At 39.2% G+C, this 23,435-nt stretch overlaps 3 protein-coding genes across 3 annotated transcripts; 2 read left to right on the top strand and 1 right to left on the bottom strand.

The window, feature by feature from the left end:
- Positions 1 to 1,614: 1,614 nt before the first annotated feature.
- Positions 1,615 to 3,381, top strand: nxt2 (nuclear transport factor 2-like export factor 2). Its single transcript, XM_026330283.1, has 4 exons — positions 1,615 to 1,776; positions 1,937 to 2,023; positions 2,816 to 2,960; positions 3,109 to 3,381. Exons 1-4 carry the CDS (start codon positions 1,762 to 1,764, stop codon positions 3,291 to 3,293), a joined length of 432 nt encoding a protein of 143 aa, XP_026186068.1. The 5' UTR covers positions 1,615 to 1,761; the 3' UTR covers positions 3,294 to 3,381.
- A 63-nt stretch (positions 3,382 to 3,444) lies between these two features.
- On the bottom strand, positions 3,445 to 13,160 carry acsl4a (acyl-CoA synthetase long chain family member 4a). The gene is made up of 15 exons (XM_026330282.1): positions 13,096 to 13,160; positions 10,346 to 10,800; positions 10,082 to 10,259; positions 9,867 to 9,976; positions 9,164 to 9,302; positions 8,906 to 9,056; positions 8,369 to 8,492; positions 8,124 to 8,195; positions 7,835 to 7,974; positions 7,570 to 7,742; positions 7,404 to 7,478; positions 7,091 to 7,279; positions 6,783 to 6,897; positions 4,850 to 5,007; positions 3,445 to 4,641 (listed from the first exon to the last, which is right to left on the bottom strand). The coding sequence occupies exons 2-15, from the start codon at positions 10,700 to 10,702 to the stop codon at positions 4,484 to 4,486; spliced, it is 2,139 nt and encodes a 712-aa protein (XP_026186067.1). The 5' UTR covers positions 10,703 to 10,800; positions 13,096 to 13,160; the 3' UTR covers positions 3,445 to 4,483.
- Positions 13,161 to 15,050: 1,890 nt separating this feature from the next.
- eif4ebp3l (eukaryotic translation initiation factor 4E binding protein 3, like) lies at positions 15,051 to 18,863 on the top strand. Its single transcript, XM_026331059.2, has 3 exons — positions 15,051 to 15,464; positions 17,108 to 17,284; positions 18,296 to 18,863. Exons 1-3 carry the CDS (start codon positions 15,332 to 15,334, stop codon positions 18,322 to 18,324), a joined length of 339 nt encoding a protein of 112 aa, XP_026186844.1. The 5' UTR covers positions 15,051 to 15,331; the 3' UTR covers positions 18,325 to 18,863.
- The last annotated feature ends 4,572 nt before the right edge of the window (positions 18,864 to 23,435 follow it).

Below are 23,435 nucleotides of genomic sequence, written 5' to 3'. Positions count from 1 at the left end.
CAAACCAGAAGTAACGGGAATTAGTTTTTTATCTTCAAGAATGTATTCCATAAACTCCACATGGTATATGTTTGTATTTTTATATAGAACTGTAACATGAAAAAAAAACAATAAATAAATAAAATCAAGGAGAAGAAAATGTTATTGATTTAAAGTATAAAATTACCTTAGGGAGTGAAATACTCAAATGGGGCAGCATGGTGGCTGAGTGGTTAGCACTGTTGCCTCACAGCGAAGAGGTCCTGGGTTTGCAATCCGGCCTTTCTGTTTGCAGTTTGCATGTTCTCCCAGTGCTTGTGTGGGTTTACTGGTTTCCTCCCACAGTCCAAAAATATGCATGTTAGGTTGATTGGTTGTCCATAGGAGTGAGTGTGAGGGTGTGTGGTTGTTTGTTCTCCATGCGCATGTAATTAAACCTGAGATGATTCATCACACTTGTGTTTGGTTTTGAGAATTACCAAAAACGAATTTCTACGACAATTTGGCGACGAGAATGGGATGGACATGTCACTGACCAGCGCCTGTTCTAGACGGAAGGTAAACCACTGGTAGTAAATTTTAAAAACTAAGGAAAGGTTTGGCTCCAACTAATGGGGGCCTGGATCTCGCCGTCAGAACAGGTGGTGGGACAGTGGATGCTCCATTCATTTAATGAGTGAGTACAGTGTTATGAATCATTTCGTTTGTATGTCTCTGTTAAGTAATGAATAAGAAAACCCTAGGTGTGTGTATGTTAAGCTTGAGAGATAAGGTAGTCACGTGAGTTTTGTAATCCCTTCATGGTAGCGAGACCACTGAGTCTGTGAGGGACAGATGCCAGATGATGGAAAAATAAGCAGCCAAAAAACAAAAAAGAAAAAGAAAAAAAGAAACAACGAGAAAACACCACTGGCTGAGGATTACAAAAGTAAGTCTTCCTTTGGGAAGCCATATGGTTTATAAGGAAACGACCTGTACGAGGAAAACATGAAAATTAATACAGTACTGTAGAAGTAAGCTATTATTGTCAATGAGAACCATCTTAGAATGTGTCCAACATATTGAATTGGGCATATGAATGAGGTGATAGTTTCATAAGCTTTGTGGTGACTTCTTCAGTGTCTTGTATGCACAATGTGTGTACAATAAACGTATGTTGCTTGGAACGAACGTGTTATATAAACTACCTGGCTGAAGAAAGTTATCCAAAGCTAGCGTTTGTGTGATAAGATCTGACCATACAATGAAATGGAAAGATAGGTGTGAGTGAGAACTTATTGTGTGTATGTTATAAGCCCAGGAGAAGTTTAAGCACCAGTCCCAGTGCTAAAATAATGGCGGATAAATGAGGTAAATGTGTGGTTATAGAATGTTGTTACAAGACAGAGAAGAGGAAGTGAAAAAAAGGAAAGCAAAGAAGGAAAAAATAAATTGGCACTCTTTTCAAGAGTGAGAAAGGGAGGCAGAAGTAAAAGAAAAAATCTGCAGAATTAATGGTAAAGTTAGAAATGTCTAATGTTGAAGAAACCTCAATGTTGCAGGTTCTTCAAACTCCGATGGGGAAACATCAGACCCACATGGTCAACCACGGCAGTACATATGTTTTATTTTGGTAGGTAAGGCCGGTGTCCGGAGGAAGTAATACATACAGCAAAATGGCTGTGTGGCGTGCTAAATGAACAAAAATAAAGAAGACACACCAAAATTGATGCTTGAAAACATTTTCCACTCTTGATAGTAGTACCTATACTCAGTATTGTGTCGCTCCGTACATCTGTACTTATGGCAAACACGCTGGTAAGTTTCAAATACTCGCTACGCTTTTATACTGAAATGAACTCGCTCACGCAGTGTTTTGCTAACATCAGTTAGCCAGCTTCCAGTGTGCGTCTTTTAGCCTCAGACACTGTGACTTCACTTGATGGGGAGCAGCATTTAATAAGTGGTGTCACACTAGGATTTCCGGACCCATGCCGATCAGTCATGCAGATATTCTGAAGAGTTTGTCAACATTTATTACGACTGCATGGACAAGAAAAGAAGGGTGCGTATTTTTCTTTTTCTTCTTGCAAGTGAAAAACCTCTCATTCCGCTGAGCACAGGCCCTAGTTATCTGAGAGATATCTGAGCGCTCAGGTGACTTCCTGCACCTGGAGGAAGATTTAGCATAAGTAGAAAAAATATTGACGTCAGCATGTATCTGTTGAAAGCTTAGTTTAGAGGACAGCAGGGCAAATAACTAATTATAAAGAAAGAAATAAGCACAAAAAGATAAAAGCTAAATATATACTATTAAAAGTTGTAAACAAGTGTACTGCCTAAAGCGTGCATTAGAGCAAGTCAAGTGAATACTGAAAAAAAAAAAAAAACAATAAAATACACCAGACCAGATGGAAAGGTAGGCATGGTTCAGCAGTTACAGAGGTTGGGATGATCAGAAATAATTTTTAAAAATATATTTTACAATATAAATGTAGTGGGGAGGGGAAGGGAAAAAAACATATTTTTTGAGTATTTTAAGGCAACCAGAGTAAATAAATGAATACAGAGTAAGGGAAGGTAATGGAGGAGTCGAGACAGAAGGTGGCAATAATGTTACAGAAGCATATCTCATGCTGTACCACGCTCAAAATAGCTCAAAATGTTCCATAAACACACATCTTGGGTCACAGTTCATAAACAAACATGTTTTCAAGATGTTTATGTCCCAAAAAGAATCCACTGTTCTTTTTTTTTTTCTCAAATACTGATATCAGTATTAGAGTGTGGACTCTAGCTTGTAGCTGATGTTGATGTTGTTCTTAATAATCTTTATTTACTGGCTCTTATCACTTAGAACTTGACACGGCTGTACCTGGACAAGGCGACCCTGGTGTGGAATGGAAATGCAGTGTCAGGACAGGACGCTCTGAGCGAGTTTTTTGAGACGCTGCCATCGAGCGAGTTCCAAGTTCACACACTGGATTGCCAGCCAGTTCACGGTTAGTTTAGCAACTCAAAACTTTTTTAGGTGCCACTTGTTTACATGATGCAGGACATTAAAATGTCAAGTATAATTAAAGTGAAAAGTCAGATGTTCTTCTAGTGAAGGTGTACTTGGGCATCACTGTGTCCTTTCTTCATTCACAGAACAAGCAACCCAAGGCCAGACTACACTGCTCGTGGTGACTGGTGGGACAGTCAAGTTTGAAGGGAGCAAACAGCGCTTCTTCAACCAGAATTTTCTTTTAACAGCTCAGGCTTCACCCAACAACGACCAGCCTGTTTGGAAGATTGCCAGTGACTGTTTCAGATTTCAAGACTGGAATAGCTGATCTCAGTGGTCATGACCTTTAGAATTAACGTGCCACTAGTTTATTTCTGTGTTTTTGTAATAAAATAAAAATGTCATCTAACACTGAATATGAAAAGATGTTTATTTCTGAAATGTCAAACAACCCTTGTGATCATAATAACAAATACAAATGAACATCCTTTAGTTTAATGATGCAAATCCATCAACACGACAAAACATTGAAAAATACAGAGAAAACACTCCTAGAATTTTGAAATGAACAGACCAAACTCCTGGTAATCTTCTGATGTGAAATTGTACAATAACCTGTTAACTGAGGTAAAATATGCACAGTATTACAGTATGGCAGATTTCACTACAGCTAAAGCCTGCAAGCATTTTAGTAGTTTGTAGTTCAGCATGCTTGCACTTTTATAAATAAGGTGCCCACAATTGTTTAGATGTAAGTGCTTTCCACATAAACTACCCACCTTTGACAATTTCATATATTAAAATGTTACTTATCTTCCTGAGTCATTCCTGTTAACATATTTTGGTCTGATTTTCTGAATAAATCACCACAATAACAATAAATAAAACAATTGCAAAAATGAAATGGATAAACAGACATGATCGTGAGAAAGTTCTCTGTGATCCATGTCAGTGTTGTCTGTGGGTGTAGACATTTTTCCTAATATCTCAAGTAAACATATGGCAGTTAATCCATTTTTGAAACAAACACACTAACTACTTATTTTCATCTAGATGCCACTTCTGCTTGAATACACAAGTACTGCAGACTGAAGGCACAGTAACATCAGTATTCAAAATATACCAAAAAAAAAAAAAAAAAAACTCTACATGATGACTAATATTTTCAAGAAAAGAGACCACAATGCAGATGTGGGGAGGAGAGTGGTACTTTTTTGTAAGCTACCTAAGTGCCAAGACATTTTAATGGGTGGCATGAGTGCTGTATTGGTCTGCAACCCATCTCATGGAATAAGTATTTCCCCTTCAGTGCATTTCTTTGACAATCAAACCTTCATTGAAACGAATGAAAAGCAGCATAGACGAATCAGCAGCTACAACTATCTACAGCCTCATCTGCTTCTGTTCATTTGGACACCTATTGTTTACAAACAGCATCAAAATCCTAAAAGGAGGATTATTTACAGATCACAACAATGGTTATGGCAATAATGGGATTTCTTGGGTGGAATTGTCAAGTTATTTGCCCCCATACATCCTTTCTATGTGATGGAGATAGTGGTTCTTCAGCTCTTTCCTCTTCAGCTTGAACGCATCTGTGACAAGGCCTGTCTCAGGAGTCCATGGCTCTGGACTCAGATGCACCTTCAGTGGAATCTCAAATCGCTCTAGCTTAACTATGTGGATGAAAGGTGAAAAGGTAGAAAACAGTCAGTTTCACCCACATTTACATATACACAGTATAATATAGTCAATATTTACCTTTATTCTACTAAAATACTGGTACATAACATATAGAACAAACATGTTTAGGTGCAGATAAGGACAACAGTAAGAAGACTGCATAAAGATTAAGATAATTAAAAAAAAAAAAAAAAAACTTACTGTTGCCAGAAACCACTTTGATCTCCTGCAGAACCTCTTTTTCCATGTCGGGGTGAGTGCAGATCTCCTCCCATGTTCCAACTATGCCTCTCTGTTTGGCCAGTTCTGTCAACTTTTTCTGGTTGGGAACCACAAAGCTGATCACATAGTTCTGGTCACTGTAAGAAATAATATAAGAAATACAGTTGATAAAAGTCTAAGAAAAGGCTAGAATTACTCAGAAAATGCACACGTGATCAAGACTGTTCAATTTAAAGATGTAGCACCAGCAAGATGTCTGAGGGCAGCTACACATACTTTTGATGCCATAACGAGAAAGTCACCTTACCGTTATGTACAAGGTTAGATGCAGTTACACTGTGCACTAGGCGCAGTTGCACATCACATGATATTATTTATCTTATCTGTACCTTTTCACTGTTTGTATTCGTTTACTGTGCAATCCATTGAATAGATGTGCCTTCAATAAACAACTGAAACAGTAGAAAAAAAGAAAGCACTAAAAGAAGCTGAAGCTGCAATTTAATTTAATTTGAAGTTTTCCTTAAAGGTAGGAACCTTTACTAAGTTACATACTAACAAAATAAACAAACTCACCACAAAATAGATATATATTTTATATATTTTTTAGAATTATATATTTTGCATCTGCCATATGTAACTAATGTCTGAGTTTCACTACATTTAGTCAGTTGGTATTACTGAAAAAAACTGATGTAATGAACATGAATTGGTTTAATGTGGTATGTGAGAAAGTACATTGAAATACATTTATCGTGAAAAAAAGAAGCTTTGCTTATGCAATTTCATCCATATGTTATAGCTCCAAATTGCTTACAAATGCATACAAGTACTTAAGGGATTTATAGTTTAGTAAGTATTATCATTGTACTTGATGTTGTTTTGCATCAGCTCTTAATTATGTAATTTGTATTAATTGTTTTACCTCAATCATTAGATCTGTTTTTCTTGATTCAGATGCAGGATTTCAGACTAGTTTGGATCAGTTTTGTCATAGTTGCACTAAACAGGAAACACTGCTCCATCTGGGCCTTTCAGATCTGTGATGGCCCTCCATTAGTCTAGTTTTGACAATACACGACTGCTACAGGTGAAATGTGAATATCGGGGATTTCTCACCACACAACTTTCACAGACCCTATTCCAAGTGATAAAGCAAATGTCAACCTCACATGGATGCAAACAACAAATGTGGTTTTTTTTTGGGGGGGGGGGGGGGGGTTTGCTGAGTGGATCTGTGCACTCATATTCAGGTTAACACCACATCAGCACTCTGCACAATTTAATACCATTTAATTTGGTTTCTTGTTTGGTTGAATGTTCTTGCTTTCAGTTGTGGTTCAGAGCTGTGTGATTTCGTAGTTACTTTCAGTTGTTTGCTATATGTGGTATAGGTTTTGTGGTTTCCTCAGCTGTCACTGATATTTAGTCCCCATACTTTTATTATGGGGACAGTGTAAAACATCTAGTTTTCACAAGCATAGCCATTGTAACAAGAATGCCAACATTTTGCAAATAAGCAAACTGAAGCAAATAAAGAAGCAACTAGACAAGACAAGCAAGCAAAACAAAAATAATGAAAGGGTAAACTCCTCCCCCCATGTGGTTAAACTCTTTTCAGACCTGCACACTAAAAGTCAAGAAGTATTTGGTTTTATGTATTTAAATTTATCAAAATTTACAGAAACTCTCATAGCTTTCAACAGGTCAGTTGATATATTTATACTTATTTCCTCTTGTCTCCTCTGTAGAATGTACTTTCAGAATAAAACTCTAACTTGTTATTTAATGCTTTCATTTTAAATGCCCAGCATATCAAATGTATTCCAACATATAAATATGGAAGAAATAAAACACTAAATCACATTTCCCATTTTAACCTTTCTAAAATAAACAAGGGAAACTTACTCACCTGTTTGCATAAGCACAGATGTTGTCTATGAGTGAGCAGTTTTTCAGGGCAGACTCAACTTTTCCGAGAGACACATACTCCCCAGCCTGCAGCTTGACCAAGTCTTTCTTGCGGTCTTCATGAAAATATAAAAACAGTGCTCTGTTACCAAGTGCAGAGTTTGCGTGTCAGACATTACGACAACATTGACTGCAGAGCAGTGCTATGAAATTAAGCATTAATGGTGTGCCTGGTGACTGGGAATCATATTATATGTATCTGGTGGCCCTGGTGTAGCTGGTTTGAAAACATATATACAATATACGTACCCACTATCTGCAGACAGCCATCGGGGTAAATCTCGCCTACATCTCCAGTGCAGAACCATCTCTGACCTTTTTCATCCACAAAAAAGTCTTGATCGTTGGTTTCATTCCTGAAGTAACCCATAGTTATATTGGGACCACCAATCAGGATCTCACCTCTTGGGTTTGGCTTGTCTTTGCTGGTGTATCCACCTGAGATAAAGTGGCAAGTGAAGTATTATAAAAACAAACCTATAATGCAATTAAAAAGTAGTGGTGGCAAAAAGTGCTCTCATTCATTGTAGGTACAGTATGTAACAGGTTTTCCCAGCCATACCTTCAGCCCAGTCCCTTAGCTTTATCTCACAACAAATGAGTGGAGCTCCAACACGACCAGTGCTGATGTCCGCCACTGTATAAAAAGACAAAATATCTTAGTAACCTTGTTATTCACTCCTAGCCATACACTCCTTTCTTCCTATACACTTGAAATCCTGTCTTACCCTCTGTGATGGTGCCTGCTCCACAGGTTTCAGTGAGGCCGTATCCCTGTCCCACGGGACAACAGAAACATACATTCATAAATCTCTGAGTGGCTGATGACAAAGGGGCTCCTCCTGACAACATCATCCTCACTCGTCCGCCCAGCAGCTTCTTCACTTTTCTGAACAACAGGCTAAAAAGACAGATTGCAGTGTGTTAAATTTTTAAGTTGAAAAACATAGGCGCATTTCTAAGACAAACAAAGCACATGTAGTCGTCTCTTACACGTTGCAGAGTGGTGCGTCATAGCCCCTCTTGATCTGCTCTAGTTTATATTTGTAGCCCAGCGTAAACAGTGTCTTCTGAATGAAACTCATTTCCTGCACTTTGCTCATGACATTCTTGTTGATACGATCCATAATTTCCTTTTTAGGACAAAGCATAAAGGATTGATTTATACATTTGATGATCAATAGGAGCAAAAAAGAACAAAGGTAAAACTGAGCACCCAGAGATAGAGAGAACTAAGTTTTGAGTAAAGGACAGAAAAAAACATATAACACATGATTCTTACTGGCACAGCTGCCATCAGGGTGGGTCTGAGCACAGTACAGTCTCCTTTGCTTCCTTTCTTTATCTTAGTGGACTAAAGGGAACAAACAAAAATGATTAAAGGTACTGATAATATCAGACATCATCAATGATTTAGCTAATTGCAATAAAATAGACTAGTACTGGTAACCACACCCGGTCTGTTATAAAGAAATATAACGTGTTGGCAGATACAACGTACAACAAGGTGTTGGTGCTGGGTATTACCTGGTCAGACAGTGTCTGGGGGGAAGAGTAGCCAATCCGACAACCATACGTGACACAGGAGATTTCAGCTGTCATTTCCAGAACATGAGCCATGGGAAGATAGGCTATGTAAAGGTCTTTTGGCCTGCCAAAGCAAGAGAGAAAGTAAAGGCCAGGGATGGCAGCATGTTTTCTATTCCTCGTTTTAATTTTCACAAGGACCAATGAAGGTTTCTCATTTAGTAATTTTTTTTATATAGTGCACACCATCTCAAAAATGTGCTGTCTATATCTTTATACCACTAGATGCTGGTTATTGGTTTTTGAGTAGTGGTGGGTTCCTTATTAGACTTGGGGATCAGATGTTGTCTTATGCTGTACAAGGCCCCTTGAGGCAAATTGTAATTTGTGACACTGGCCTATAAAAATAAAAATTGATTTGACCTGAACAACCAATGTAGTCTGAAGAAAGGTGCTTGGGGATAAGCTGAACCATGGCCGGAGAATGGTAAAAGATATACTATTAAATCATATATACAGAGCAATACATAAACTCACCCAAGTCCAGGGATACGTTCACACTGTCCTGTCATTCCTGCAATTAGGTTACTGTGGACAATCATGACTCCCTTGGGTCTCCCTGTAGAGCCACTGGTGTACATCACCATAGCCAGATCAGAGGGCTGGGGCTTCACAATTGGCCTCTCCACTAAAAGACAAATACATATTGTCTAGTCCTGCAAGAGTTAAGCCTTTCACCTCAGAATTTGTTTAAAAAAAAGATGCACAACCAAGGTACATCAGAGAAATACACACTATTTTCAGGCATTGTGCCCAGCTCCTGAACAGCCTGCATGCTATGGATAGAAAGTCCTGCTGGGTAGCCTTCTGGACTCACTTTCTTCTGGTCCACATAGATTACATGCTTCAGTTTAGGGATCTGTGTAAATACACTCTGGACAGACAAAAGACAATGCTGGTATCAAAACAGGCAGCCCAATCACATGACATCCTGTCATATATTAAAAAGGATTCTATGTCAATTTCCATTGACATAATCTGTATAATGGGCAGTAACTTGACAGTGAGACATTACCCATTGGAACTACTATAAGTGCCCACAAATATGTTAACATGTTAGAATGTTACATGTCTGTCTAACCACATTTTGATGCACCTAATTTATACAATAATTGTCATAGTGAAATGCATCACCAGTCTGAAAATACAAAGTGACACTGCAAGACCATTCATTGAGTAATAGAGTGTTTCTTGTCCAATTTGAATACAGCTAAAAACAGACACTGCATTCATTCCTCAGATAAAGTATGTATGTTTTCCTCCATACCCGGTTTTTCATCAATATCATTTATTTAGTCCCAAATAATCACGTTGTGATAATTTTTAAGGCTACATCTTATTAAGGCAGACATGACTTGTTGTGAGAAAGGCTTGATCCCTGCTTCTCTTGTTCTCAGAAGGAATGGTTGTGATTATCTGTGGTTGGGGAATAACTCACTTTCAGTTTAGACTCGAGCAGTTCCACGCTCGTAACAAGATGTGTAACTCCAGTCTCATTCAGTCCAAATGCAATAGCTTCCTCTCCCAGTGTGGCATAGAACGTTACCACTGTTATGAATGCAAAACACTCAGTGAGTGAAAACATATGAACAGCATTATTCACACTGTAATGCAACATCTTCTGCAATTCTGTATATGCTCAAACATGCTTACATGGGAAATTGCGCCTGAAGCATGCCTGGGCGGTGATCATCCACTCTGCTCTGGTTTCACAGAAGATTGCTATGGTACCTTTAGGCTGTTGACCGAGAGCTGCCAGTCCACTGCCAAACTGACTGACAGCTAAGTCCAGTTCATTGTAAGAAAGCCATTTATACTCCCCCAGGATCAGCTAGAAGACAAAAAAGTCAGTTTACCCTGTTTTTGTCCTCACAAGCATCTCTCACAAAAAGAAAAAATAATAATAGGGATTCTTACCTTTTTGAATACTTTACCACTGGGCTGAATCTCATTCTCTTCACTCAGTACCTCTCGAGTGCCGAGGCATTGTGCTTGTCCAAAGCGCTGCACTGCATGATCAAAGAGTTTATCCAGTGTGTCCTTGCCTGGGAAGTCCTCATTGGCCAGGGAATCAAAATGGTCCACAGAGCGGTAAGGCCCCTCCGCACGGCCTGATGTAGAACGGGCCTTTATCCGCTTTGACAGAGCTTTTTTTTGACCGGCATCAGTGATGTAGTACCAGGGTAAGAAGGAGAGGATGGAATACAGCCATACCAGAAGGTGGACTGGAAAAAGGAGGATAGACCCGAGTGCTGAGTCTGCCTGGAGACCCATGCTGTTCTTCGGAAGAGTATGTAAAGAACGTAAATGAGTAGCAGCAGTGGTTAAAGCAGTTTTGTATGGCAGGCTGGTCCCAAAGATGTTTAAGGTCTCTAAGGAGAATTGTGAGAGACAAAAATCCTCAGAATGAGAAAATCCCTCAAACCAAAAAAATGTCCCACAACTGTTTTATGAAAATATTTCTTCTATGTAAAGTTCAAAGACAATCAAGGATTTTAGAAGTCAAATATCAAAGACAACAGTCAGGATTAATTTTCTTCCCAAATATCAGTCAAATGTCAACAAGTGTCTGGAAACAGAGGTCGTCATACATCTCGTCTACCATCATCTACCATCATGAGAATTGCACTGTGTTGACTAAGCAATACACTGAACAGTCAGACACTCACCTCCTTCTTGCTCTGCACCAAACCTTGTTTTGTCTTTCAACTTTCAAAACTCAGTTTATATGTGATCAGACAGGAGGGTGTCAGAGCAAGGTCCCTCCCTCGTAGTTTCTTAACACCTCCGTTTTCAACAATAAAGGGCATGTTATTTGAGAGGTCATGGAGGGATGAAGCCATGGTGAAACACAGCCTCTCTGACCAGACTGGCCACTGCCTAATGACCACAACCCTGATGAGCTATGTTGAAGAGGATTGAGCTGCAGACAGCCAATGACAATACTCTTGAGCCTCACCCCACTCAGTGGTCAGTTAAAGGCCACTCTAGGGCATGTTTGCCTTGCTTATCGCCTCACAGTACAATATAGATGGACTGATTTTAAAAAACTGGATTTCAACATCAAAGTAAATAACCTCCAGTGACAAAACCAGCTGCAAAGAGGAAAGGAATGCAGCCACATGCTGTATAATAATAAAGTAACTGTAATTACAGGTGCCAGCTAGACTATAGGACCTACTGTCACGTTATATAAAAGACATGTTCCCTACTAATCTGACAAAAAAAATAAACAAAAACAAAAAAAACGTTCCTAGATGTATAAATGCTACTACCAGTATGCACCTACTCAACAGCATGATCTAACCTTTGACAAATAATACGTCAGAGATGTACTGACCCTCCCTATCCTGAAGGCATCACTTTACACACAGTATGACTAATAGCGACTCATATCCCTATATCTACGTCACATATGTACAGTTGCAACAAAATGTATGTGAACCCCCTGAGGAAAAAAAATGGTTTTCTGCCTAAATTTGCATAAAACTCCAAGGGTTCACTCACTTCTTCCTTCAGCACTGTGAAGGCTTCAAGGGTGTATTCAGGAAGGACATGAGAAATTAAAATTATTTGTATTAGCAGCTCAAGCACATTATGTTTGTCTATTGTTATGAGATCACACTTCATAATACACTACATAATCACATATTGTGTGAACTGACCAGCACAGAGGGTCACTGTACAGGAGCCAAAGTTCCTTGCGTGTCCAAATCAATTCTGATTAATGTCAAATTAAAAGCAGTTAATTCTAAGGGGTCCGCATGTTTTATGTTGCCATTGTATGAGCCAAAATGAAGTGATTACACAGCAGAAAGTAAATATAGTGCTGCTTTGTATGCTTACATTTTTAGTCGATCCTTTACAACATGTTAACAAGAAAATCGTTGTAAAGCAGGAACCACTTTTGTGTTTTAACAGGAAATATAGTAAACCTCATTCCTGATTGTGAAAACAGTCATTTCAGACAGCACTGAACAATCTAATGTTCTTTATTTCTGTTTAATTTCTAATTTGAAACACACCTTTTATTTATTTATTATTACAACAATGACGTGCGGGGAGCTATACAAATATTTTGGCACTCCCGTATCCTTAGGAAGATGACATGATGCCTTAAACCCAATGTGGTAACGACTGTTATAACACACATAATATTTCTTGTTCTAACATTAACACCCTTACAGGTGTTTTAGTATAAAGTGCATTTTGGACGGACATTGCTAAATGAATATTAACTTACATAGGAAGGAAATGGCCCAATTCAGCATGGGCAGGGTCGTTACAAGACTAATTACACATTCAAAAACGTCCTAAAACCACAAACGGCTATAACGTTACTGAAAACGAGGCCAGCAGTTTACGAATGAGCCCGAGTACAGCTTCACAGCAAACGCGTGAGGCGAGTCAAACATCAGTAATCTGACAATGGGAGATGAGCGGGATGGCAGACATGATGACAAAAGCCGCCACGCGCTGGTCGCACAGTTATCACTGAACAAGTTGATGAGCTAACGACATACTGATGGAGCTAACCCCTGTTCAACAACGCTCTCACCAATAACCCAGGCAGAACACTGAAAACGGAATAATAGCAGCAAATGAGATTACAGCGGTTAGTTAGTATGTGATAACCGGCTTAACAGGCAGGCTTGTTGCGTTCTTACCCTCAGCAGTAGGTCAGTCGTGCCGAAACCCAGAAATGACCGAAAGTTACCTCTCCTCAGGGTCTAGAAACCCGGAACTACTACGTCATCTGATTCCATATTTCTGGACCAATGAGAAGCCGAAGCGGATTTTTGCCTCATTTTTTCCAATTACGTGCTTTCGGTGATAAATATCTCGCAGGAAGACACCGCCTCCGCTCTCTGTTATTCTCGTTGTGGTGTTTAGCGCCTGTCCTTTTATTTTTGACTTGTATATTTGATTTATGTCTGTGTATTGATCAGTGAAAAAAAAACATCTTTGTAGTATAAATACAGCAAGGAGAGACCACTATTCCCCACAAAATAATTATCTTCTGAAATAAAACCGTAAGCAATGCCATTAAAAAATCTAACAGCTGGAGATGTCCCAGGCTTCACTGTGTATGGGCTGAAACCTTCAAGTGTCCGCATTATTGCATGACTTCAAAACGTCTGATGTAACCATGCGCGTAGCCAGTGTACATGTCTTAAAACTTTAAGATAAATGGAAACGTAAACATCATATAAAAACAAGAAGGGCTTCTAGTGTCAAACTTAAACTAAGTGAATTTCTGAACCAAATAGGACATCTATTCAGGCAGGATCGAGACAGCTTTGGATCATTTAACCCATCTGTTTTTATTTTTTCCTCAAAAATCTATAGATCAACAAAACCGATGTACAATCATAATCACAGAGTACGGTTAAAACATACAGGAAGAAAACAGCTCGAAACATGTACAAAAAAGAAATAGTCAAATGTAAATAAAAAACTTGATAAACGTTATCGCAACACAGAAAAAAAATGAGAACATACAGGAGACAATGGTAACTTATTGATGTTGAAGTCGATCAGAGATTAAAAACAGCTGTGACAAGCTCTTCGTGAGAAACGTGCACACATCCATACACTTAATCGCCTGGAGGAGGCAGTGTTGAGGACAGTGACAAGCACGAGGTGGAGGTGCGCGTGTTTTATGACCTACCAAAGCCCTGCATTTCAATTTCCATACTGCATACTTTAACCACACTCCGAAACGCATGTCAACACATGCTTACCCTGAAGTATTTCAGCTTGGTGAGAATAACAGTGTCTCATGGTGCAACTTCACTTCTAACATGTAGTCACTTGACGATCTATTCTATTGAAGAAATTTGTAAGGGCAGGAAACCTATTAAAAGCTCAGCTCATAAGAGGATGAATTTAAGAATGATGTTTGAATCTTACTGGTGACCTGTCCAGGGTGTACCCCTGCCTTTCACCCAAAGAGAGTTGGGATAAGCTCCAGCAGATCCCTGTGATATAGGAATAAGCGAGTATAGATGATGGATGGATGGATGGATGTTTGAATCTTCTGTTGGACTACTCCCTTATTAGAGATGCAACAATTATAAATTTAATTTAAATGCAACTTGTATGATATTAGGATACACTAATAATAGATTTAGTCATTGTTTCAAAGTAAAATGCTGTCTGGAGGTTTTGAAACGTGAGAATTAAATGCTTTTCTATGTCATGCATCAATTAAAACTTTATTTATATAGCACCTTTTGTACAGGTTAAAAAATTTCAAATTCAAGAAAATTAAGCTGGGTAAAAAGAAAAAGAATAAAAGCAGTTAACATTTTAAATAAATAGCTAAAAACAAACATGATACAATGATAAAATATGTAAGAATGATAATATAAGCAAATAAATAACAGTAAAAAAGTTCTAATCAACTCACTGATTCATTGATTAACTTTAATTAACTAACGCAGTAGGTTTTAGGTTTACGTTTAAAAACATAGACTAGACTGAAGTCACAGCCGCATTCAACTTGCTTTATAATGAATATTGGCGTTTCTCAGTGTTATCCCCGCTCTCACCGACTGTCCTGTGATGGAAAACATTCGCGCCATGTAACCGTCGCCCCACGTGTCACGGAGCTGTTGCACAAAAACATCACGAGTTGCAGCTACAGATGCAGCGTATGGTCGTGTCTGGTAGGGGACGTGTATCGACTGACTTTACAGAAGCTTTGCACTCCGAGCTTATTTGAATTTTTAGTTTAATAACTTTCATTTTAACTAACGTTATCGTTTTAAAACATCCACAGTTTGAACTTTGAAGTCGCTTGTGTTTATACGAGGTTGTGAGCGTCCATCTCACTGCGACTGTGAGGACTTTTAAAAACACTCGGCCCAATCCGCCTTCACCAGATACACAGCAGCCAGCATGTCGACCGGTACAAACCAAGTGAAAAGCTGCCCCATTCCCACCAGGGTGCTCACCCTGAAGGACTGGTCCCAGCTGCCCGACTGCTACAGCCAGACACCCGGTGGGACCCTGTTCTCCACTACGCCAGGAGGTGAGAAGTTTCGGGGTGCTGCGTTTTCTCCCGAGATATTGTCACCCTTGCAGATTCAAGCCACTTAATTTTATTTTGGTTCACTTTACAAAACCTTCCTCAACCACTTAGTTAACTTTGGATCTGTGCCTCACTGTCACTGTTACTAGATTCGTGCAAATACCGTACGGGGCTCTCGCGAGAAGCTGCAAACAAAACGTGCATAAAATAGCAGATAAAACACCCATTAAATTAACAATGTTAGGATGGAAACAATTTTGAAAATATAAGTAAAGTTGGTTACATGTATTGTTGCTCACATTCTACACAGGCTGGCTGCAGCCACCTGTGTTGTCAACAAGGATCTGGCAGCGTCACCTGTTTATTGCAAACCAATAAATGAAATCAAGATAAAAAAAGGAACACCCTTCAGATCATATGCAGCATAGAGCCTGTGCAGCAGCGCTTCCACTTGTTTGTAATTCTCCAGTTGTCAAAGTACAGTGTCACACAGTAACCTAGAGTCACATGCTGCATAAAGAACACTGACATCTAAAGACAAACAAGAGATGCAGGACTTGTGACTCGTGATTTGAAGAGGGTTCGTCCAACTGCCAGAACAACAAAGTGACTGGCCCCTGGCAGTGGTGGAGGAGTTGGAGGCTGTGCAATCTGTCTTTGCATTTCAGGAACATCCTGTACAAGCTAACAGGAGGAGGGACAGGAAATGTCTAATGCATGGGGAGTGTGGGAGTGGTTTTTTTTTTTTTTTTCTCATCTGACAGCACTGGTAAACACAGCATGGGTAGTCTCAATGCAGACGTTTGACTTGTGTTCTACTTGATGTGGAACACATTGCACTCTACTGAGAAAACTCCATGTGTTGTTGGACTGACCCTTTTTACATAGTTTGCTTGCGTTAGAGTTTGCATTCCAGCCCCCCCCCCCTCCTTGCCCCAGGTCTTTATATCTTCCCCCTCTGCTTTACTTCCCTTTGTCCATGCTCTCCATGTGCTTATTGCATAACATGTTTTCCCTCGTAGATGGGGTGAACTTAAAGGTTGAAACTCAGGGGAAAAAAAAAAAAAAAAACACGAGCAGACCACTCCTTGACTCCACCCGTCTGGTCAAGCTTGTCACAACATGCTTTTAATGACACTGTTTTTGCTTGGAGTTGCCCTAAGTCCAAATGGTGATAGACATAAAACATGCCTTGTGGACGTTAGATATGACAAGTCGCAGGGTTTGTGTGGAGCTTTAAGTTTAAATCATGCCACAGATGAAAAGCAAATTACTGAAAAGCCACTGTGGAATGCTTATCTAAGCATGTTGCAGATAGATATATGTAACTTTAATCTTTAGGCCTCTTTTGCTTGAAAGAGAGAACATGTTGTGCTTTGATTTCCTAGAACTCACTACAGTGGCAGCTTTCATCCCACCCCCAAACCTCTCAAATCCCCTCTGGTAGAGGATAATAATACTTAACTTCCCAGATGTACACTCCGGGGTGATACAGTAATAACTAGGCTATCATTTGATCTTGTGAAATTCCAGTATTTGGGTCTGTTACTTGTAGATTATTTACATCACATGTTAAGTGACATTTGATGTTTGTTTACTGCAGGTTAAACACCAGGTTTTCTCTTTTTCATTCATAAATACAGGTACCCGCATCATATATGACAGGAAGTTTCTGTTGGATTGTCGAAATTCCCCTCTTGCCCGAACGCCGCCACGCTGTCTACCACAGATCCCTGGGGTAACAGTACCTGCCACACACCCCACTGGAAAATTACAAGATCTCAAAGAGGAGGCTGAGGAAGAAGAGAAGGACATTGCGGGTAAACATGCCATGATATAGATCTATTCTCTGAGTTGGACTAGATTTATAGAGGGGAGTAATGTTTCAGTTAAATATGTATGTATAAACATATATAAACATCTGTTCCATAAGAAAAAAAACATTTTAAGATTGATGAATCTCTGCTACACATCCTCTCTCTAATGCTATTGCTATTTCCAACCTAGTGTGTGTGCCTACTTTTCCCATGAATTTGTAGCCCTTTTGTCTTCACCATGACTCTTCATTTTACATTGTCATGAGTCTTCAGCATTTGCTAATACAGCATTTAGCATGTGTTGCTGCACTGCCATGCCTGCATTTTTGCAGCACAGCAGTGGGGCTGTGTTGCAAACCAGGACAGGAGTGCTCAGTTATTGTGTTGGTTTAGTTTTCTAGAGGCTGTGCCCTCATAAGCGTAAGCAGGATTTTAGTACCTTTAAAACTAGGCTAGTGGCTTCTGACTCAACAACAACAACAACAACAATTCTATGTTACATACTGTAAGTTAAGACTTTGTTTTGGCCATGATCTCCATGAGCTTTTTCTGGCCGTGTGACCAACAGTTTAGATTCTTCGATAAGTTCAGGCAGCTATTTATTATCGTGTGAAATACACCCAACCATAAATCTGTCCCTTTCCATTCCTGTCAACTAAAGAGCACAGAGATTAGGGATGACCTTCCTTGTCTGGGTTGCTAAACACATACACCGTGATAGTTTGGATTTCTGAACTACATCCTTTTAGCTGAGTGTGTTTTTGTTTTCCTTGACTTAAATGTATTGATAAGGGCTTTAGAGTGTGTGGCCATGCTTGGAACAAATGTTAACTGCCAGCCGACTGTCAGGTACAGTGGTTTCAGAAAGTATTCACATCTCTTTCCAGCATTTTTTTTTTTTTTATTTAAAATGAAAACTACAGCACAAAGTGTGCAAAAAGTAGTGGGGTCTGAATACTTTCTGATGTGGCTATATCTCACCTCCCAACTCTCTCTTCTGTCCTGTTTCAACAGATGACAACCAGTTTGAGATGGACATCTAAGATCCAGTATTACCTCCTGTGGAGAGTTATTACTGAAAACACCAACAGGGTCCTTGACGACCATAATGATTTATATATACATTTTTTCACTTTTTTAAAACACAAGCTTTGGTGAGGAACCAGAAAAGGAAAAGTAGGGTGTTTTTTTTTTTTTGTTTGTTTTTTTAAACCCTAAAAAGAGCATAAACTTGGTTGCTCACTCACTGAAGAGCTGCAGGAAGATTGAAAAAAAATCTGTTTTGGTTTCACTTTTTTTATCTTTTGTAAATAAGAAAATGGTACTAAGAAGCCTATTTTTTAAGTTGGGGAGTATAAGATGATTACATGAAGACATGTAAGCTTGGGTTTTTCATTGCAGGCATCAGTTTTGTTTTGTTGCACCCCCCCCAAAAAAGGAAGGTTAACTTTCTTTGTTATAGGCATAGAAATATCTCCTAATATTGGGGGTTTGGGGCCTGCTGAAATTCAGCTCCTACTGTTTTTGTATGGAGGGAGAAATGAAATGTGAATAATTTCAAATAAAGGCTATTTAAAAACTATGTGGGTTTTTTTTTTTTTTTTTAGCTAACAATAAACACTTCTGATATTTCTGAGCAGTAGGAGTGAATTCAATGGGCATTATTAGCACATGATCATAAAAGGGTGAAAGCTACGCAGTCGCATGTATACTTTACTCAAACTGCTTCACTGTATCAGCAAGGTCAAGGGCTTGGTATGCCTTTTTGATCCACACTGATATCTCGATTAGGGATTCTGACTGTGGGAGTAGGTTTGGTTGTAAGGAATGGGAGCAGCTGCAGTCCAAAGGCCAGGCATACAGTACTGAAAGCACTCTGCAATCTCAGGGTGGGTTGTGACACCTGCTAGTTTTTGACCATGCAGTTATCTTAAATATGTAATGGTAGATTTACAGAATATCCATGAGTTATGTTGAGGCAAATATAGCATAAGAATGTTTCAACACTGATGACCCACAGTTTGGAATTAGGTAATTTCTGATGTGTCACAGTATTCGAGTGAGAACAGATTAGCAGGCCCCTACATGTCATATTTAAGTTTGCAATTTAGGTCAGTCTGCTCAGCTGTTCTAGCCCCATGGCCTTGCAGACATGACTGGTAACTTCTTTGCATTGTATCAAACCTACTTAATTAAATCATTACTAATAAGAAACTCACCCACCACATTTATACTGTGATTACAGGCTTACTTAGTGTTTTCACATTCTGGACAAAAACTCACCAATACATGCCCACACAGACTCTCATGATGACAAAACTGTCAATCACATCTGCATAAAATTTCTATAATAATTTGCTACCTGCCATTTCTAACTATGCAATTATAAATGGGATTACATCAAAAGCATTTTTGTAACCGAGGTGACATAGTCAGGGGTCCCTGTTAGAACATTAATCAAGCAAGGCATCCATCACTAAGATAGGGCCAACACTGTCTGCAAACAGGCATTTCATTATTTTATTGTTTAAGAATGAGGTGATTGTAGAAACACACACACTGCTACATTATGTGCATGTGCATTAAGTGGTTAACATATATTTCAGGAATAAAAAAAAGTCATTTCAACTTAAAAAATGACGAAGTATCTAGTGCTATTTAACATCATCACCCACATACATTGAGGGTAAATATGGAGAAGTGCGCTCTTGTCTTCTGATTCTGAAATACTTTTGGTTTAGGGTGAACCAGTCATTGGTTTAATATGTTATACAGGGTGACCACTGACCACTTATAAAATGTGTTCAATGTGCTGCCCATTGTGATGGATTGCCAATGCAACCCTCTTCTCCCACTCTTCACACACTGATAGCAACACAACAGGAGAAATGCCAGCACAGGCTTCCAGTATCCGTAGTTTCAGGTGCTGCACATCTCGTATCTTCACACCATAGACAATTGCCTTCAGATGACTCCAAAGATAAAAGTCTAAGGGGGTCACATCGGGAGACCTTGGGGGCCATTCAACTGGCCCACGACGACCAATCCACTTTTCAGGAAACTGTTCATCTAGGAATGCTCGGACCTGACACCCATAATGTGGTGGTGCACCATCTTGCTGGAAAAACTCAGGGAACGTGCCAGCTTCAGTGCATAAAGAGGGAAACACATCATCATGTAGCAATTTCAAATATCCAGTGGCCTTGAGGTTTCCATTGATGAAGAATGGCCCCACTATCTTTGTACCCCATATACCACACCATACCATCACTTTTTTTGTTCCAACAGTCTTGGAGGGATCTATCCAATGTGGGTTAGTGTCAGACCAATAGCGGTGGTTTTGTTTGTTAACTTCACCATTCACATAAAAGTTTGCCTCATCACTGAACAAAATCTTCTGCGTGAACTGAGGGTCCTGTTCCAATTTTTGTTTTGCCCATTCTGCAAATTGTGTGCGCCGATCTGGGTCATCCTCGTTGAGATGCTGCAGTAGCTGGAGTTTGTAAGGGTGCCATTTGTGAGTAGCCTATATCCGCCGAAGGGATGTTCGACTAATGCCACTCTCCAGTGACATGCGGCGAGTGCTACGCTGTGGGCTCTTGCTGAATGAAGCTAGGACAGCCACTTATGTTTGTTAGTGACAGTTTTCATGCGTCCACATTTTGGCAAATCCAACACTGAACCAGTTTCACGAAACTTAGCAAGCAGTTTGCTAACTGTAGCATGGGAGATGGGTGGTCTCGTATGGTGTCTTGCATTGAAATCTGCTGCAATGACCCAGTTACTGCGTTCACCAGATATCAACACAATTTCGATCCGCTCATCACGTGTTAACCTCTTCGACATGTCAATGGCTGTGAACAAAGAGAAACTTGTAAATAACTCATGAAAGAATAAAGTTACGTTAAAACCAAGCACACCATTGTTTTTCTTGTGAAATTCCCAATAAGTTTGATGTGTCACATGACCCTCTTCCTATTGAAAAAACAAAAGTTGGATCCAAGATGGCCGACTTCCAAATGGCCACCATGGTCACCACCCATCTTGAAAAGTTTGCCCCCTCACATATACTAATGTGCCACAAACAGGACGTTAATATCACCAACCATTCCCATTTTATTAAGGTGTATCCATATAAATGGCCCACCCTGTACATCAATGAAATGTTGTTTGATAATACTGTAGGACTGTAAACACTTTTACTTCACCAACTGAGTTAAAATGAACCCGGGTACACTTGTTTCACTGCCCTTTTCCACCGACAAAATATTCCCCCTTTTCATCTCCTCACCCCTCCCTTACTCCCTGCCCTCCCCCTCCAGTTTCCCATTAAGAGGGTTGAGCTGGTCCATGAGAATCTATTTTTGTCAGCTTCTCCTGTTGAAGCTGGTGGTATGGGCTGAATTGCCTGGGCGATGATGTAAATAGACACTCAAACACATGCTCTATGTCGTCCGATTTATCATGGCAGAGAGGGGACGGTGCTGAGGTCTACAGCATTATCACAGAAATGTAACTTTAAAATGACATTACATGCACTTTAACTTTTACCCTGCTGGAATACAGCCACATCTGTAACATTGTGATTTTAGTTGAGTACGCAAGTAAAGTACAAAAACTCTGTTGCTATTGAAAGCTACCCATTGTTCATATTCATTGTGCAAGACTTATCACTTATTGCTCCACTAACTGGTGTCACTTTGCAGAATAGAGACCATTTCCTTTTAGGTTCCACTGTCACTGGCAGCTGTCATGTTGGCTGGCTACTGGTATGCCACTATATTCATACTGTAATCATGTACTGTCTTGTCTAATAGAGGAACTGAGAAGCTGTTTCCCAACCCTCTTTCCCAACCCTATCACCCCTTCCTGTGTGTGTGAGGTACACATGCATGGCAGCTATAGTAACTTTACACGTGAATGATGTACATGCAAACTGCATCATCAGGTTATAAAATATAACATTTTTTAGACATGATTCAATAATGTTCACTTCAGTATTAAAATGCTGTATATGATTTAATGCAGCAGGAATTAAATTATTATTCATACTATAATATATATAATTATAACTGTATATATATATAATGCAATATTTACTTAAAGCCTACCCTTCATATTTGTGTTACATTTTGATTAAGATGATTTTTTTATGTGCTGTGTATCTACAAGTACATTCAATAAAGGAACATATATCAATGCATGAGTTTTGCAATATGTGCTTCACTCTCCATGAGCTGTCTAGTCACTGTCCAGCTAAAAACAGCAAAGATACTGACACTGAGTTAAGGGTCAACACGTGCCCAGTGGCTTGGGAGTCATAGCTCTATCCAAATACACAAAAATGGGCTGTTCAGGTATAAACAAATCCAAATGAACCACATACACATTTATATCTTGTTTTATCAGTATTTGTCAAACATGTTTCATACATGAAATTTAAACTTTTCTTATACCAAACCATTATTTTTGTTTTAATGAAAACAGTGCATCAAGTCTGTCTGTAAGTATGTACTTCTGACAGACTGACCAACACATAATAACGTAGAAAATATATCAAATTTTATATATAATAACAAATATTAGCCTGCATGGCAACACGACAGTTTGGTAGCCCCGTGCCAATTTATTATAGTGCAAGAAACTGTCTAAAGAGGCAAACATACTGGGATGAGTCTGACATCTGCTGGGGACAACCAGTAATGCGTTTTACCCAAACATGACTACAATTTGGGAATAAAAACAGTGTTAAACAAAAAAAAAAAAACAATAAACACCCCAACTCTAAATACTTATTAAAATAATACAATAAAAATATCTGCAATACATTCATAATGTATTATATGTAGCACATTTGATATGCTATTGATAATGGAAACTTTCCATAAACCTAACATAAAAAAAAATAATAAGCGGCACAATCGACGTCACTTATTAATGATTAACATTTATTGGTCGTTCCTCGCACTAATGTCGCAGCGGAATTGGTGATGTATACCTTTTTAATCTTTTATCCAGTCAGGTGATCATGAATCGTTTTTTTTCCCTTGACGCCGCCTTAGTCATCGCTCTGGCTTGTGATTGGATGCTGTGAGCAGCGGGCTGTTGCAGCAGCCAATCACATGTTTCGTTGCCCACTCCCCAGTGCATCAAA

The sequence above is a fragment of the Mastacembelus armatus genome, chromosome 10, assembly GCF_900324485.2.
Source record: "Mastacembelus armatus chromosome 10, fMasArm1.2, whole genome shotgun sequence".
NCBI lineage: Eukaryota > Metazoa > Chordata > Actinopteri > Synbranchiformes > Mastacembelidae > Mastacembelus > Mastacembelus armatus.
The sequence above is the reverse complement of the archived record's forward strand: the minus strand, read 5'-3'. Positions and strand labels throughout refer to the sequence as shown.

Excerpts from the sequence above, each read along its gene's own strand:
- nxt2 (XM_026330283.1), top strand. Across the intron at positions 2,024-2,815 it reads GCATGGACAAGAAAAGAAGG|AACTTGACACGGCTGTACCT; the intron begins GTGCGTATTTTT and ends CTTATCACTTAG. Across the intron at positions 2,961-3,108 it reads GGATTGCCAGCCAGTTCACG|AACAAGCAACCCAAGGCCAG; the intron begins GTTAGTTTAGCA and ends CTTCATTCACAG.
- acsl4a (XM_026330282.1), bottom strand. The coding sequence starts at position 10,702 with ATGGGTCTCCAGGCAGACTCAGCACTCGGGTCTATCCTCCTTTTTCCA. Across the intron at positions 8,196-8,368 it reads CCCAGACACTGTCTGACCAG|TCCACTAAGATAAAGAAAGG; the intron begins GTAATACCCAGC and ends TGTTCCCTTTAG. Across the intron at positions 7,479-7,569 it reads AGCAGGCACCATCACAGAGG|TGGCGGACATCAGCACTGGT; the intron begins GTAAGACAGGAT and ends CTTTTTATACAG.
- eif4ebp3l (XM_026331059.2), top strand. The coding sequence starts at position 15,332 with ATGTCGACCGGTACAAACCAAGTGAAAAGCTGCCCCATTCCCACCAGG. Across the intron at positions 15,465-17,107 it reads GTTCTCCACTACGCCAGGAG|GTACCCGCATCATATATGAC; the intron begins GTGAGAAGTTTC and ends TCATAAATACAG. Across the intron at positions 17,285-18,295 it reads AGAAGAGAAGGACATTGCGG|ATGACAACCAGTTTGAGATG; the intron begins GTAAACATGCCA and ends CTGTTTCAACAG.